This window comes from Coregonus clupeaformis, chromosome 29 (assembly GCF_020615455.1).
Source record: "Coregonus clupeaformis isolate EN_2021a chromosome 29, ASM2061545v1, whole genome shotgun sequence".
NCBI lineage: Eukaryota > Metazoa > Chordata > Actinopteri > Salmoniformes > Salmonidae > Coregonus > Coregonus clupeaformis.
The window spans coordinates 23,888,820-23,906,577 of record NC_059220.1 but is presented as its reverse complement, the minus strand read 5'-3'; the positions used below and the strand labels follow the sequence as shown (position 1 = coordinate 23,906,577).

The following is a 17,758-nucleotide window of genomic DNA, read 5'->3' as shown; positions in this document are numbered from 1 at the left end:
GACTCCACCGTGCAGGGCTCCAGCCTGTCCACTGGGGGCCGGCTGCCTGACTGCCTTAGGCCTGGGCCAGACAGGGTGGGCTGGGATAGGGTGGGTGGGGTGGGTAGAGGCAAGGCGTGCTGGACCACGGCCCAGAGCAGTGACTGCCTGTCTGCCCAGCACTGGGCCACACAGCCACTCCTCCCTGGGCTCGTGCCCCTGCACTGGGATTTCAAAGAGATGTGACAGGGGAGACTGGCTTTCCCTCTCCACCCAAAAACCTATGCCCCCCATACCCCCCTCCAACTGCTTTCCTGAGCCCAGGCTCCCTTTCACACTGTGCCTTTCCCATCACTGCTGCCTCACATTTGGGAGGAGAAGGGGGAGGTTGTGCTGCTACACTGAACCCATCTGCCCCATGTCTTACCATGCTGTGGACCATGATGCTGCAGCATGTCTCTCTGGGCACCTCCATGGCTTTGGCCAGTAGGCTAGCTAGGCTACACTGGGCCTTCTCGCACGATTCCCGGGGCCACCCATATGTAAAATGTATGCACGCATGACTGTAAGTTGCTTTGGAAAAAAGTGTCTGCTAAATGGCATATATTGTTTATAATGGAGTCAAATGTGAAAGAGCAGGTTAGTCTCAAATCCCCAGGCCTTTGCTGTGTTTGTTTAAAACAGCCCATATTTAATTATGATTCCAGACCTGAGATGAATAAAGACTAATCTTCTGTTCTCCATTTGGGGGAATGGACCAGCTCATCAAGCTACTGGCCCATCATTAGGTATCTTAGAACTGCAGAACCCAAGTGCATTTCAATTGGCCCTGCTCCTCTCTCCCTCTCCTCTTTCCCTCGCTCTCTCGGTTTCTCTCTTCATCACTACCCGGATGGCATTTCTCTGGCAGTCTCTCCTGTGAAATTCCTTCTCTCCTTTTCTCGGCATTCCCACAGCCAGCCTCCCTGCCTGACCAGAGCAGTGGCGGTGGCTGCTATGGCGTTCCGTTCCCCCCGGGCCTGTCCCAGTCTGCAGCTCCAGCCCACACTGCATTCCACTAGCCGCTATCCAGTCCCCTCAGCAACCAGGAGAGGGAGAGGTGAGGAGAGGAGAGCAGGGAGGGAAGGAGAGCAAGATCCATAACAGTGGAATAGTTTCATTGATTTCGGTCAGGCATAGAAGAGGTCCTGTCTAGGAATGCAGGCATATAGGACAGGACAACTGTTTATTAACACTTTATTAACACTCACGGACATACATAAATATGTACTGTACATATCCTTAACTGTTGTGTTCCAGAGCAAATTCAAATGGAAGAAGAGTATTATACTATACAAACTACTCACAGGTGTGTCCCGGCATAGCCTTCAGAGATAGCACTGTCCAGAAAACATGTGGTCCTCTCCAGCAGTCTGTATAAAATTATCTGTAACATCCTAGATAAAACAAAAAGCACCTTCATGGCCTATATATTTCATTTCAGCAACATTTCGAAAGAGCAAGATATATGGCATCAGTTGTCAACTGTTTATTGACTATAAAGATGATACAACAACTGAACTGATACTGCTATCAGTTCAGTTGTTGTATCTTCTAGATCTTACAAAATGTGAGCCACAGTACAACTTTATTGGGACATGGTAAGTTGAGAGAGGGAGATTAGCACAAGAGAATCTCTCTGTTCGCAGTGTCTGTCCCTGGCCTGGACAGCTCAAGTAGCATCAGGACAGGAGACGGTTGTCCCCCCCTGGCCCCTCCCCTCCCTCCCAGGCAGGGCCGCTTCTGTGTTTACTCTCCTAATTACAGGGGAGGGGCTGACTGACGGGCCAGCCATCCCATCTCAGATCCCCTCCAGGCCAGGGGTTCGGAACACCACAAACACCCAACCAGCACTGTCTCAAAAATGTGCCGGCAACAACATCCAACTATCATGGGGGAGCCTTGACTGGCAAAACCTGAGGGCAGAAAGAGAGATATTAAAGACATGAGAGGAATTGGCAGCGTCAGGGCTAACAGGGGGTACGCTTGAGAAGTCGAAGCAGGGAGCTGGGGGCATTGCCAAAGTGTCAGTCAAAGCAAAGTGGGGTTTGGACAAGGCACAAACACTGACTGACTGACTCACGTAAGAGCACTTCTCTCTCTCATTCTCCTCTAACGGTAGTACCATACAATGTATTCAAACAGGGTAGAGACCATGACATAAAATATTTAACTGTCTTAAAACAATTATTATATTTGGGACACCAAGTACAAAGTGTTTGTGTTTGTGTTTGTGTATCTCACGTTCCTCCCAGGGAAGTATAATTCACTTGGGGTTTAAATGCTCCACTGCTGTTGGGAGGCCTAAGCGAATACCTCAGGGAGCATGGTGGCTGACCCCCATTTCATATTCAGGTCAGAGAAACAAAACAGCGCTGAGAGAGTTAACATGGAAGAATCACTACTTAACTGGCTCTCCCTCCCAACGCCTGATATCTCACCAATCCCTCCAACACTTACCTAGCCCCCGAGAGGCAAGACAAGAAACCATTTGATAGGAATCATAAATAGTCACAGTTGTGTGAGTGCGCTGGGCCCATTTCTAAAATGTATTATGGGGATTACACACAAAATCACACAATGTAACATTTTCAAATGTGTTATGAATGGTTCCCAGAATCCAATTCAAATCCTGGGTTACCAAATAAGCCTGAACAAATCCTTCACATTGAGTTCTTACTCCTTTGAACTCTGTAACGGAGAGAGGTCCGGTCTGCAGGGCAGGTTTTACCACTTCAGGCACAGACAGAGACACCTCAGCAGAGAGAATGGGCTAGCCTAGCACTGGGCGAGCGAGAAAGAGAAAGAGAAAGAGAAAGAGAAAGAGAAAGAGAGAGAGAGAGTGAGAGAGAATGTATGTATTCCCAGGTCCACAGGATGTCTGAGAGCAGAGGAAGAGGCTGCTTGACAGTTACATCAACATAGATATCTTTATTTCCACACTGCTGGGGCTGGAGGATAAGTCGGCCATAATAATACAGTCTCCCAGCTTGGTGAAAAACACAAACACTGAGTTTGAATGCAAGGGACATGATTTAAATCAAATATATTGAATATCAACAATACATCATGATATTACAAAAAATCATAACAATCATAAGTTACATTCAATAGTAATTTTGAGGCATTGATGTTTTTTTAATTGTTTTTTTTTATTTGATCATTTAAAAACAAGGTACACGTACAAAATGATACACTTGATTAAGAATCATTGAGGATAAACACTAAAAAGTCTACAACCTATTTCAATTGTGGTCCTCTTCCATGATAGCATTTGTCAAATATGGCATATGTGGCTAAATAAAAAACAGAAGCTAAATTGGAAGGTCAATGTGGTTACTTAGTCATATAAGATCACAACAACATATACACACTATACACAAAGGAACACTATTTGGTCATCATCATTAGACAAGGAGGGATTGCTCACAGAGGCACACTATCCATTAACCAGGATTTCACCGTCCTTTTAAAGCTACTCAGAGTGGGAATAGTTTTAACAGATAGAGGCAGACTATTCCACTCAGAGGCTCCTAAATATAAAAAAATACCTTTCCCTGTCAGGCTTCTACACACAACATGTTAGCTAGCTCTAGTGTTGTGTTTGTATGAGTCTCTAAAATGGAGAAAGTAGTGAGACAAATGCCTAGGAGCTGCTCCATGGATGATCCTATGAACCAGACTAAGCCTGGTCTGTGTGACCCTTGACTCAACGGGAAGCAAGTTGAGCTCCTGAAACTGGCTCCTACCAATATGAGTACTGTAGGTGGGCTCAGATTCAACACCACCCTATTCAACTTGTTCTGGGCTATCCTGAGCTTGCTTTTTAGTAGATTAGTTAAGCCTTCGAACCAGGAGGTGCTAGCATCAAAATGACATTGGATGACATTAGCTAGCACTTTCTTTGAATCTTTGTCCAACAGCTTAGACTACCTAACCAAGAACTTGGTCCTGGTTAGCACATGGGGATGTGTGAAACGTATTCCTCAGCCTGAAGTTTCCCCACTTGCGCCAGCGAATAGCTAGCTTTTCCGTGGCGCCGGCTGGTAAGACGCTCCAGGAGGACGGTCACATGTGCTAGCAAGGCAGAGGTCCTGGTTTCAAGCCTTGGTGTGAGACAAATCAGGAGGAAGTGATACTCGCGACGCTAAGCAAGCAGCGTGATGTCCTTTACACTAGCAGTGACCTGACTTAGTGGCCATACTCCCCCTGCCAGGTTGCCATCTAGTGTACATCCTAAATAATTAACTGCTGTTCTGGCTGAGTACCTGTCCTGCTAGCTGTACCCTGATGTCTGAGGACTCGCTTAGTTTCATTTTGGACCCGAACAGAGATGTGCAGAGATAGCTTGTTGATGTCTGTGAGCTCTACACTCAGTATACTCTCCAGAGTGGTTTGGTTTTTGGGAGACACCAGGCGTGCAGAGTCATCTGCATAAAGAAACAGGTGACATTGAGCAGGCATCCTTCATATCATGAATGTACAGCAGGAATAACAGAAGCCCTAGCACACTCGCCTGTGGCAAGCCACAGCTTATTTTACAGTGAGCTAATGAACATATGCACAGTATCAGTCTGGCTTCATCTTGAGGTGGTAGAGAGGTATTTTTCTCCTTGTATTATTTGTCCTTGTTGGAATTCCGTGGGTCTTGACTTTGCTCCGTCATATTGATGCTGGAGGGGAGTGTAGTAAATTGAATCCATGTGTTTGTTGCAGAGGCCCTGTGCAAACACAAGACAAACAATTACAGCACTGATTAATAGGCATGCCATATTAACGGCAGGAGCAAACTCGGCACACACTGAGCCGACACACACTTCCATCCCTCACAGTCCAGTTTTATGGAGGAAAAAACTATTCTGAAGGACTAATACCCATACGGTCATGACTATTACAGTGCTACCATTTTATGAGAATATTATCACAAGATAACAGATTGCCAATACAAGTAAATACAGCGACTGACTGAGAACACCAATGCTGATACACTTGATGTTTTCAATTTCATATTCAGCCCTATAAATAAAATAGGTGTAGTTAACACTGAGCTGAGAAGTAAGATCTACAAACAACAGATATACTTTTCAAGAGCATCCCTTCTGGTTTTCTGCAAAGTGAGTTTGACTAGATTATCCTATCTCTAACATTTTAGCCATGTTTTCACCATATCACTACCCATCTGTTCACACTCATTCAAGAGGCAAGACAATCTCTCTGTAGCAAAGAAATCTAAAGCGCACACAGCAGATCCTGACTAAATGTGGTAGGTAACAGTTAGCTTCAACAACACAGTGTGTTATTCTACATGTTTAGTATACAGTATGATTATTTTACCAATGATAAACAGACCCATGGATTTAATTTACAATATGAATCAAATAAAAACAAGCACACTATATCACGCAGGAAGGAGAGTGTATATCTCAGCATTTATCCCATTAGACTGAGAAAATGACAGTGAAAAGGCCTGCCTGCCCTAATCCCAGGGGAGCACTTTGAATGTGTTCTGATGACCTCAAAGGTCAGTGTTACATGTTACATTACACAAAGGGTTAGCCCCTTTGGCGTAGGGGAATAGCAGATAAAACAAGGTTTCCATTGAAGCCCTGTGTAACACACCTTGACCAGGACACTAGTACAGATGTAGGATCTTAATTTGAGCCAGTTTGCTACAGCAGGAAAATAATCCTGCAGCAACAGGAAATGTGAATTATTATGTGGATTATAATTAATGGACATTTTTGTAGGGGTTGACACATTTTTCGTAGGGAAAATCAAGTCTGAAATTTCAAAGTATAAATTTCAAACTTTAGAAGCCTTTTTAAATGTCAAATACACTACAAGTTTTACATTTCCTGCATTGCACGAAAGTTATCTTGCAACAGGGTGATCAAATTAAGATCCTACATCTGTATATCCATCAAACCTGCTGAGCTAACTACAATACAGCTTGTGATTATCCCTGTTCTTCCGCTCATCTCTCTCTCTCCCCCTCTCTCTCTCTCTCTCTCTCTCTCTCTCTCTCTCTCTCTCTCTCTCTCTCTCTCTCTCTCTCTCTCTCTCTCTCTCTCTCTCTCTCTCTCTCTCTCTCTCTCTCTCTCTCTCTCTCTCTCTCTCTCTCTCTCTCTCTCTCTCTCTCTCTCTCTCTCTCTCTCTCTCTCTCTCTCTCTCTCTCTCTCTCTCTCTCTCTCTCTCTCTCTCTCTCTCTCTCTCTCTCTCTCTCTCTCTCTCTCTCTCTCTCTCTCTCTCTCTCGCTCTCTCGCTCTCTCCCTCGCTCTCCTCACAAAGTCACAGAGGGAGGGCTAGCTCCATCTACAGCTACATTAAATGTGCTCTCCACATTTCCTTTAACTTTGTGTCCTAGATTTGTTTTGTTTTACTTTTACTCAACATAAATTATTATAGGCCTACCAATATCAATCATCTGGCATTTTTACACCAACTACTGATCAATAACATAACCATAATTCAAACAAATGATTATTGCTTGAAAAACTCTGAATCTCAGATTCATATTTATATAAAGTGCACTGCATAAACTACCAGAAAAAGTTGTTCCAAGTACAGTGACATGTTTCTGGGCCTACTAACATTCTGAATTAATGATATTTACATTTACAAGTACATTTCCATTTTGTTGTTAGTCTTATACTATACATGTGTTATTGTATTTTTATTATGCCCAGCATAACATATTTAAGATGCTATAAGAACTATCTCTTGAATACACAACTTATTGAACATATAAAACTAACTAAAGGGTTTAGTAAGTTCTCCTAAATGAAGCATGCTTGGTTGAATGAAGGAGATTGCTGAAGAATAGTTATTTTATTTGTTCTGTTTCATTATATATTTCTTATGTTTATTAAATGTATTTCTTAGAAGTAGGTTGCTTATATTATGCTATTTCATTTTTTATATATAAAAGGTATTTTATGCAGTTAATTCACAGATATAAATCCTACAATATAGTATGCTATCGATGTCTTCTCTTGATCCTGAGATTGTCCTTTTATAGGTGACCCAGCTTTTATTGTTTTGGCGCAGAATAAATTCCCAGTACATTCCACTGAAACAGTCATGCGGGATTTTCAAACGAGGATGAAAGTGATGCTTAGACAGGACAAAACAATGAAGAGAAGCTAGCTTTATGTAGTCTAGTTGTGTGTGTAGCCTATGTATGTATTTGTTTGTCTGTTTGTTCTATTCTTGTCTAAAAAAGAGACGTGTGTAGGAGTGTGCCTCAGAGAGGGAGAAAGAGAGAGTGGGAGAGAGAGAGAGGGAGAGATGGAGCGAGAGAGTGCATGCACATCTGAAAATGTATAATAGTTTTTCATGAAAATGAAGTTACATTTGTGTTAATTTAAAACGGTGTAAATGTGTATATTTTAAAGTTGCATCATGATGGTGATAATTGGCATAGACGCACATGAATGTGAGAAGGCACCTGGGTTTCAATAATTGGTTAAACAAGATTGAGGTTACAATGTTAAGTGGTAGGCCTAAGTCATAGTGCGAATAGATGAAAAGAGGAAGAAGAATTGGTATAGGTAGAGTTTGATTCATACATCCAATGTGTGTTAAATGTGGGATTTGAATCCCGCAACTCTTAACCCCCGGGTTCACTTACCAGAGGCACAGATAAAAAACGTCATCAATTAGCCGTGAGTCAGTGGGAGCGCTGATTGCCAGAGGCGTTAACTCGTTTTCGCTTTAACTTCGTCCTCCTTTTAAGATAGAAATTCCCCGAGGAGCGGGTGTTTAGAATTTTATAAATAATTTAGCAATTTAAACGGCGAGGAGCAAGCGAGATCCAACAGATAACGATATTACGCACAATGATTTCCCACACAGCACTGTAATGTATTAGGCTATTAAACACACGCAGGTAAACAATCTCTGTGCGTTATTTGATAGCTCTGGCTGCTCCTGCCACCAATATGATCAGGCTATTATTTTAGTATATGTGAGCTAATAATTCTATAGGTAGCCTAAAAAACGAAATGGCATACAGTAAATTAGGCCTCAAAATCTGTATAGATTTCAATTTAGCCTATAATAAAAAAACATGTTGGTAAATGTAGTTTGTTTTAGCAATACATTTTGTCAGACCACTGTGTGATATGGCATAATCAACTTGCTTCGGATAGAGCCTTTGAATTTAAGGAGAGGCAGGTACAAAAGAGGGACGGACCACTTTGAAAGCATACTTTCATAATGGTTAGACGGATAAACAAATAGCATATATATATATTTTTAATTACCATACCCAAAATCACACCGGGACAGTTACAAATCAGTAATGTTAACACATTAAATTGTCTAATTGGCTTCAAAAACATGGTGGGAAAGAAATGAAGAGAAAATATAGATACAGTACGCCTATAAACAGTAGATAGATACCTGACACCTTGCCATGCCCCCATCCGTCATCGACAGAGAGTGGCTGTAGACTGAAGAAATCCCGGTCATAAATTAGATCACATGTTGAAAACTTTGCTCCAGTCGAGCTGCAGATATGATGAGTACGGAACTGAAGTTTGGTAGAAAACAAATCTAGCGGGCGTGATCCACTACGATTTCCGTTCATCAAAGTCTGTCAAAATAAATTACATTGATTTTTGCATTAGTCAATATGTTTTTGATTATCAAAGCGTAGAAACACAGGTCTAACGATTAAATACTGCACTTTTGACATACGCTAGGCTATCTAAAACGACTGCCAGAGAGGCAACTGACGATTCATAAAACTCACGGGTCTGTCTCTGTTTTATAAATCTAAATCAATATTCAAATCTGTTTGAAGTGAGCGGGTATGCCAGGTGTGTGTGTGTGTGTGTGTGTGTGTGTGTGTGTGTGTGTGTGTGTTTGTCTGTGCGTGTGTAGGTGTTCCTCAAAGCTTCTTAAGATGATACATTTACCAAGCCGTGACAAAACCCTCGGCATATTGTTTTGGTGTGCATACAGGTTTAACATTCAAGTGACGTAGGCTATTAGTTGTGGCTTGAGTCAATATCAATTGCGGAAATCAGTTAGAATTTCTGTTCTATTAACTATTCAACTATAGCACCTATTCAACTATAATAATAATAATAATAATAATAATAATAATAATAATAATAATAATAATAATAATAATAATAATAATATTCAGGAAGATAATAATTTATTGAGCTATGGATAAAATACATTTGTTTTTTGTAGAGGGATGCCATAACGCTACGCAACCTATTATTATTTACACATATCACAAATTGTTGTGAAACGATCATTCAAAATGTAGGCCATAGGAAATAACGTTGGACGAAAAATGACGTTTTCATTATTCACATTAATTTAAAAGAACTATACCTTTTAGAGAGAAAAACAGTCTGCGTTGATTTTCTCCTGAAGTGCATGAGGTCCACTGAGTTCTCCAGTCAATTCAAGGTTGCAGTAAAGATGTATCCACTAATTTAAAGTAGGATGTCACCCAACTCCTGCAGGGATGGTCTTCTCTCTGTTGATTTGTTCCAACCACGACATCATGTGTTAACATGGCTGGATATTTAAAGCTATTAGCTTATTTAAAAAATAAGCCACCGGGAATTATTATTACATCTGTCAATAATATATGAGGCCCAAATCTTTGGTTAGTCTGCCTCGTATATTCCCTATCCTGACTGAATTTTGGTATCTCAACTTGATCGAAGCGGGCGCTCTGTGGATGGGAGCACAGTTTTAAGGAAATAAATCTCCCTAAATCCCCCCTTGCTACGCAATGGAATGTAAGAGGACCGTGTTTCAGCCTCCACTTGGAGCGCTTGCTTTTCGCCCGGACGGTTTTTGTCATGGCCCCAGAATTGTCATGGATTCGTGGGGAGTGCTCCATGTTGTTATTAGCTCTTGTTATTAGTCATTATTCGGGAGATTAACAGGCTGTGGATTTTGCCCACTGATCTGGAACCATTTATGAATCGTGGGGGTAGTTTCCTTTTTACCATAATTGGGAACATTTTATATCAAAATTGTTATATGTGCTAAACAGACGTAAATAATGTATAATCAAGTGATGGTTAAATGTGCTCTGTCCACTAACCACTCAAATGAGTCGTGATGCAGGGAAACAACTGTTCCTATTCCTTTGCTAAGATTTCCAGCCCTGTGAGTTTGAGGTTTTATTACTAATTTACTGTCAGCTCCGGGATGAGAATGTTGTCAGTCGCCCCCTCGCTGCCATTGGCTGAAGAGTTTGCGTCAAAAAGTAGCTAGCGACATTTGCTTCTCAGCAAATTTCCCCGGGAGAGAGACAGACCCCCATCTCCGAGTGCTCCAGACGTTCTCATTGGCCAGCCCTCTCTACAAATCCAACTCAGCAACTTCACTCAGAACAGACTAACAAATCATAACCGTATGTATTTTACCATCATAAACGGGTTTGCACTCTACCATACATTGGTGCAAGTGTTGAAGATTAAAGTTTTGTCGGTCTTTTTATTCTAATATATCCAAAGCGACAGTTACTTTTGATTGGTTACCTTATAGGATTTCGCAATTATAGAGAGAGGTATTTTATTCAAGGAAACGATTGGACAAAGAACTATCTTCTCCGGCCACAATCGAGAGTAAGTTGCTATGTATTATTAATATTATTATTGTTATTATTATTATTATTATTATTATTATTAGTAGTAGTAGTAGTTGTATAGGCTATCATTATTATAGGTATAGAGTCGTAATTGTACAACAAAAGGATGAATAGGCTACCTATTAGCCTATATGCTATACAGGCATCGTCCCACAGGCAACATCCAACAGCAAAAATAATAGCCTATAACAATAAAATAAATACAATTGTGTATTAGGCCGTATTAGGTTACTGTGTTTGTACAGCAAATTTACGGTCAATTAACACCTTGCTTATCCAGGAGAAAGAGCGAAACGTCCTGACACATATTAATCGACTGATAAAACTCATTAGACCACTGAACACTCCGGTGTGTATTGTGTATGGGTCTTCAATGTAAATCCTACTGTAGAACACTGGAAAACAGTTTTACTACACAGTTTCTGTTCTACATGTGACAATGAATTTTGTAGTTTTTAAACTCAGTGCTAGTTTGTAGCTACATTTAAACCCAAGTTAGGCCAATAATTCGAGCCGTAATGTTCTTCAACATGAATATTATATTTTACAAATTGAATAACTAATGTTTGTCACGATGACTTTCTTCAATCTGCATCCCAGTGAATGTTCTCAGTTTGTGTGAAAATGCATGCAGACAAAGGGCGATAATTGAGGAGGCGTGTAGTGAAGCCCCTCTCTGCCTGTACAACACCTCCCTCCCCGCTCAGTCCTCCATGGAACAGCCAGGCGGGACAGGGCATGCGGGAGGGTCATGGCAATTCTCTCAAATATAGCCTGCATCGCAGAAATTGTGCACGTTTTTATTAGTGTACAGAGCTGTTGCAGGAAGGGGTGTGTTTATCCGTAAAAAAAGTCATAGAAATCAAATAGTCCAATTCCCATTCTAAAAGTGAATATTTTTCTAACACGTTAATATCAATTGAGTAGCCTAAAATCAAGTTATTCTTAAAATGTTTTGCCTAGAGGCTATTATTTAGCATATATACGCCTGTAAATTGATTTGTTTCCATTATCCAAATGTCTAACTACAATGAAACACTTATGTAAATGTAATGAATTGTTGTATCATGATTCTGCATGCCATATGGATATGAAATAAAATAGAGGAACCTGTGTATTTTTGTTAACACTTATTTTCGTCAGTTTGCAGAGTTATTATGGCCGAATGCTGTGCAGAGTTGAGGATAGCGTCCTGTAATTAGGGTGCGCGTGCCACCCGGATTATCTCATTAATTAATCAACAAACACATTTATCATAATTAATTATTGGACTGGGTCATTATTATAGAGCGGGTGTGCAACTGCTATACGAGGTCTGTTTTAAGTGTGACAGATTGAGTGGAGGGAAAAAACCGTTGGATGGATATTAAAAAATGCAAGAGACGGTTATAAAGTAAACTATTTAGACAAAGATGTATTGGTTTATTGGTAAGGGTGTGGGTCACCACAAGTTGAATTTAAACCCGTTTTCCAGGTAGGAATATTCCAATATCATCGAATTGTTCAATCTTTATGAAGATACTCCCGGAAATATGTTAACCTAATTTTTAATCAGAAATATGTATGTAAAGCCATTGACGTGTAAAGTGGCATACTATCGAATATATTAAAGTTAGTCCTATTATGCTCTCATTTGTAAATTCAAAAACTGAATATTTTCCTGTGCAATATTATTTTAAAATTTGATTGATTCATCACCAATGTCAAAGCATTAATAAAGCATGCATTTACCAATACATCTTTGTCTAAATAGTTTACTTTATAACCGTTTGAATGGCAAGGCTGATGTGCCCTCCAGCCCAATACTACGTTTTTTTTTAAAATGGGTTTTAACACCTTTAAATGAGTCAAGAGGCGTTTTGACAGTGGGAGATAGGGGGAGTTAGCCCATAACTTAGAATGCGGTTGCCTGTTTGGTTAACTCAAGTCTCCCTAAGCATATGGCCTCGTTATCAAAACATTTCGATTGCCTTCTGAACGTTCTTCAACCTTGGAAATCTAATTACAGAGAGCAATTAATTAGGATGGAAATAGTGAAGAACCTATTGGGCACAGTCGAGTTCCCTTCAAGTTTTAAGTTGTTAGCTGAAGTAGACCTCTGTTTTCACATTTTAATGACACCCTATTCACATTTATAGCGATTACTGGTGCGGACAAAACCAAGAGGCAGAGTGAAAAGCTTGGGTTAGTGAAATACCTAATGTACAAAATGGGCCCGATAAGTTGACTGCATTGTTAGCTACTTTTCGCCAACGGGGGTTTTGTTATCTGTCGGGTCTACAGTGTCTTTGTCTCGGCAAATGGCCCCCATCAATTCCCTTATATTTGAGACAATTAGCTGGGTTCTATGTAAATTGTGGTCCTAGCTGAGTCCCAATGTGTGTGTGTGCATTTGAGCGACTGTGTTTTGTTCTTTTAGAGGACTTGTTGCAATTATAGGATGTTGCTTTTTTTGGCCGGGGGGAGGAGGGGGGTTGAGGGAGGAACGTTTGTCAAGATGAGCCAAGCTCAAGAGGACAGCTGGGGGTCTGGGACTGTTTTAAGAACATGCTGCGGCTGGATAGGATTGTTTCCCAAGTAATCACAGGGCTGAGTCCATCAAATGCTATTTAAACTGGATGCAACTTGCTTTGCTAAATTTCTTATCTTATTGTGATTTCTGAAACAGGCATCCAGCGGCAAAATCGAGACAGCGAGAAAAAGATCAGATAAACAACCAAGAACATCTAGGAGCCTTACCCAATTTTCAAAATTTTCTCCAACTTTACCCCCCAGTCCAACATTAGCATGATGTCGTATCTCAAGCAACCACCTTACACAGTCAATGGACTGAGCTTAACGACCTCAGGAATGGACCTTCTGCATCCATCCGTAGGCTATCCAGGTGAGTTTCAGCACTTTTTAGGCGTGCGCATGGATGCTTTAATAATTTATGTCAACTCTTCATTTGATTAAATTGTCCAATTAGGATCAAATCAGGTAGGCCTATAGCCTACTAAAGCTTTAATGAGTCTGATTACAAAAACATGCCAAGGGATTCTTGCTACTAATGCGTAATCATATTGCTGCAATGAGGGAAGACGTCAACTAACTGTTGCATTCTGTAGTACTGACTTTAAAATTATTATTTCATTAAATGTTTGTAACGTTTCATTGGTCCTGAATTTGTCTTAGCGCTGAATAGCAAATACATGTGAAACAAAGTTGTTATAAGTTACACTTAAAATCGAATACAATTCATTCACAGTTGTGTCTCAATATCTCTACTTTATATTCTGATAATCTCATGTGGGTAGAATTAACATTTTAAATTATGCATCTGTTTATTTTCAACAGCTACACCCCGCAAGCAGAGACGAGAAAGGACGACTTTCACACGCGCCCAACTTGACATTTTGGAGGCACTGTTCGGCAAAACTCGCTACCCTGATATATTCATGCGCGAGGAAGTAGCACTAAAAATCAACCTACCGGAGTCTCGTGTACAGGTGAGTGTTGACCAAGACAAAACAGAATATATCTACCTATCCCTGTGAATAATAAATATCCTCTGCTTGTGGCAACTCAAACGAGGAGAGGAGACATATGGCCATAACAATAATTGGCATAGCATTCATAAAGAGACCCTTTGAAAAACGTAAATGGATTAATCAGTATACTTTAATTTTAATTTTAAGTGTCAACCAGTGCTTTTCAACATCAGTATAATAATACATCTCCAAAGTCTATGATCAACACAACACACATAAAGGACTGTTTGGTTCATGCGTCAAATGCCTATTTTCGTCACATTTTGGAAACTCTATATATAATAGATGGCTTGTTTAAACTGTTTGGGTGATTAATTGTGTTTGCTATTTTGTGTTTGTTTTAGGTTTGGTTTAAGAACCGAAGGGCAAAGTGCCGCCAGCAGCAACAGCAGCAGCAGAACGGGGGCCAGAACAAGGTACGACCAGCCAAAAAGAAGAGTTCTCCAGCCAGGGAAGCGAGTTCTGAGAGCGGGGCGAGTGGCCAGTTCACACCGCCCTCAAGTACTTCAGTCCCGACCATCTCAACCAGCACCGCGCCAGTATCTATCTGGAGTCCAGCCTCTATCTCTCCGCTGGCTGACCCTCTCTCTACCTCCTCTTCCTGCATGCAAAGATCATACCCAATGACCTACACACAGGCCTCGGGATACAGCCAAGGCTATGCCGGATCAACGTCATACTTCGGCGGAATGGACTGTGGTTCTTACCTTACTCCCATGCATCACCAGTTGTCTGGCCCCGGGACGACACTCAGTCCTATGAGCACCAACGCCGTCACAAGCCATCTGAACCAGTCCCCTGCGTCCCTCTCCGCTCAGGGCTACGGAGCCTCGGGGCTAGGCTTCAACTCCACTGCAGACTGCTTGGATTATAAGGACCAAGCGGCATCCTGGAAACTGAACTTCAATGCAGATTGCTTGGATTATAAAGATCAGACTTCATCGTGGAAATTCCAAGTCCTGTGAAAAAAAACAATATGTAAACTATTCAAACAAAGACAATGATGATAAATCAAACATATAGCTCTGCCATCCTTCAATAAGATATATGCTTAAAAGACTGAATATTCGTGTCGTCGGTAAGGAACTGCGAGAGAGAGGGGGCTATCGGTGCCTCGTGTTGTTGGCATGATGTTTGGCCCCAGCCCATAGAGGAGAAGTTATTCTTTATTTTAGCGTTGGCTAAGAGACTTTATTTTCATTAACCTCACAGGTTGTAGCCCTCTCATCTGTATGTCTGTCAGTGTGTGCCTCTATGCTTACAGCACCTGTTGGTTAATTTAAGGAAAACTCGGAGTGGACTCTTAGTAATTTATGGTACATCACAGCCACGGAACAAATCCTTATCCAAGAACAGAGGAGCCGATCTTTTGGTTAAGAGCTTGGGATGGACAGGCTTCGTTTAAGCCTTACAACTTGCCGACCTATTGGCAGAGGGACTGATCAGGATGATGTGTGGACTGCGCGCTCCCGAGGCGACATGGATGCACTACTTTATTTAAGAAAAAAGTGTTTATAAGGAATCAATATGTAGTTTCTAAGAGACAATCAGTGTGTGTCTTATATAAATGGTACATATGTGTTTTTTTAAAATCTGTGCTAGCCTTCGAAACTGTGATCTGTTGTATTGTATGCAATTTGTGAGCTCCCTCGCATCAGCGATGACTCTCTGCAGTGATTTTAATAGATTTTTAACTTTTTGAACAAAAAAAAAATTATGGATAATGATAAAATAATTCTTATTGCAAGAGACAACCTGACTGTCCAAACCCATGGTAGAACATCTGAGGTGATACTGGAAAAGAAAATCGATTGCTGAGAGCTCTCTAGACTTGCCGTGTCCCTCTCCATTGATCACACACGCTGACTGTGGATCCCTAACATGGCTCCAAAGATTGTGTGACCCCACCGCTGAACAGACATGAATAAAGGTCCTGTGATCTGACCCCCTCATTTATCAATTAACTTAATATGGATTCACTATTGACTGTGTGTGAGTGTGTGTGTGTGTGTGTGTGTGTGTTGATGATCATATTTATGTATTTTACAAGGTCATCCTTGGACCGATATGGATTAAACGTTGTGGATGTAGGTTATATATGTATTTGTATGTCCCCTCACCTTGAATCAGGGGCGGACTGGGACCAAAAATCAGCCCTGGCATTTCTAACAGGAGGACTCCACAAAGCCCATTTTTTTGCCCCCATTATTAGCCAGAAAATGATCATTTTACACATAAAAAGAAAACAACCTAGACATGCCCACTAGGCTCAAATTGGACCAAATCGAAAAAAATGTATATTCATAGGTGGAGTCATAATCCTATTTGTTGGAATAATTGAGAGAGAACACCTGTCTCGTGTGTTTTAAGGATATGTTTATTGCAAAACTAACAGGACTTCAGCCATTCAAGCAAAAAGTCAAACAAAATCTTGGTAGGCAAGATAAATTGCAGAAGCCTATGCAATGTTATTTCCTCAGAATACGATATTTTCAAAATAAATGAATGAACGAATGTCAGTCATATAAAAGCCCCACTTAAGAACAGCAATAACAACCTTGATCATATTAATATTCAAATGACATAGAAAACCCTGTTGGCTAGTTGTGATTAACTTTTGAGAGGGAGAGAGCAAGAGGGCGGGCTGTCTTGTCATTCCCAGAGAGATTTTGCCCCCACGTCAGGTTTTAAGAGGTGTGTTAATTAGGTCTCTAATTACCATCTTAGTAAGCAGTCATTAGCCACACTTGGCCGTTCAATATCCTCCAATCCGCCACAAACGGTAAACAGGCAGCCTGCTGTCTACAATGACCATTGCTATAATAAAGAAAACATACTGTGTAGCCTAGCTGTGTTTCAATCATAATAAATAATGGCTAAATAATACCAGAGTTGGCCTATTTCAAGCCATAAAATGGCTATTGCTTTTTTCTTTGTCAAGCCCAGTGATACAAAACATGGATTTGATTTACTCACGTGAAATCCAAAATAAATAGGATATGATGACAGTGAACAGCTCTGCGTCGTGTAATTGCGCTATTACAAAATAAGAGCTTATAATTTCAGCAACAGCCAGGGTAGGCTATAGCGCATTTTAATTAGCCTATGTTTCTTTGTTCGTTTCCGGTCCCTAGTTTTAGATAGTCTCAGCGACAGGAATGTGCTTCTTGAGAAAATGGTGTTAATCCTGGCCTCAAAGAGAAGCTAATCCCAATATTTTACTAGCGGGATTCTTTAAGGCACAGGCCAGCCGCGGTTTAATTCAAACACCACTGCATGCTTCTACCCAACTCTGCATTCTATAGGCTGGCCTACTGCACCAGTTCGTTTTAAGCAGCCTCTCTACAAACAAACTTTGATTTAGTTTTTTGTTCAACACATGGATTGACTCGATCTCCAAAAATAAAAAGAGGTTATAGCTATTTAAATTCATGCCACTTGGTAATACTATGGACATATTTTTGAGAAACTCTAGTTGCAGATTGCTAAACTGAAGCTGCCCATATTCTGCAAACTGGAATTGTTAAAATCAATTAAAAGGGAACAAAATATGTCTAATTAGTTAAGTTAATCAAATATATTA

At 40.8% G+C, this 17,758-nt stretch overlaps 1 protein-coding gene and 1 long non-coding RNA gene across 4 annotated transcripts; one reads left to right on the top strand and one right to left on the bottom strand.

Annotated features, from left to right (window-relative positions):
* Nucleotides 1-3,160: 3,160 nt before the first annotated feature.
* On the bottom strand, nt 3,161-10,214 carry LOC121544885. Its single transcript, XR_005996163.1, has 3 exons — nt 9,370-10,214; nt 8,422-8,614; nt 3,161-4,739 (listed from the first exon to the last, which is right to left on the bottom strand). It is a non-coding gene; the product is annotated as an uncharacterized LOC121544885 (long non-coding RNA).
* Nucleotides 10,215-10,321: 107 nt separating this feature from the next.
* Nucleotides 10,322-16,119, top strand: otx2b (orthodenticle homeobox 2b). Of its 3 annotated transcripts, none has more exons than XM_041855108.2 (4): nt 10,322-10,408; nt 13,314-13,529; nt 13,982-14,133; nt 14,520-16,119. In XM_041855108.2, exons 2-4 carry the CDS (start codon nt 13,433-13,435, stop codon nt 15,138-15,140), a joined length of 870 nt encoding a protein of 289 aa, XP_041711042.1. In that variant the 5' UTR covers nt 10,322-10,408; nt 13,314-13,432; the 3' UTR covers nt 15,141-16,119. The 3 variants fall into 3 exon arrangements, with proteins under 3 accessions (XP_041711042.1, XP_041711043.1, XP_041711041.1); XM_041855109.2 differs by having other exon boundaries at nt 10,374-10,622; nt 13,421-13,529; XM_041855107.2 differs by having other exon boundaries at nt 10,376-10,622.
* The last annotated feature ends 1,639 nt before the right edge of the window (nt 16,120-17,758 follow it).

Bases quoted from the DNA above. Each gene is read 5' to 3' on its own strand.
- otx2b (XM_041855108.2), top strand. From the start codon at position 13,433: ATGATGTCGTATCTCAAGCAACCACCTTACACAGTCAATGGACTGAGC. The intron at 13,530-13,981 runs GTGAGTTTCAGC...TATTTTCAACAG, and splicing joins TCCATCCGTAGGCTATCCAG to CTACACCCCGCAAGCAGAGA. The intron at 14,134-14,519 runs GTGAGTGTTGAC...TGTTTGTTTTAG, and splicing joins TACCGGAGTCTCGTGTACAG to GTTTGGTTTAAGAACCGAAG.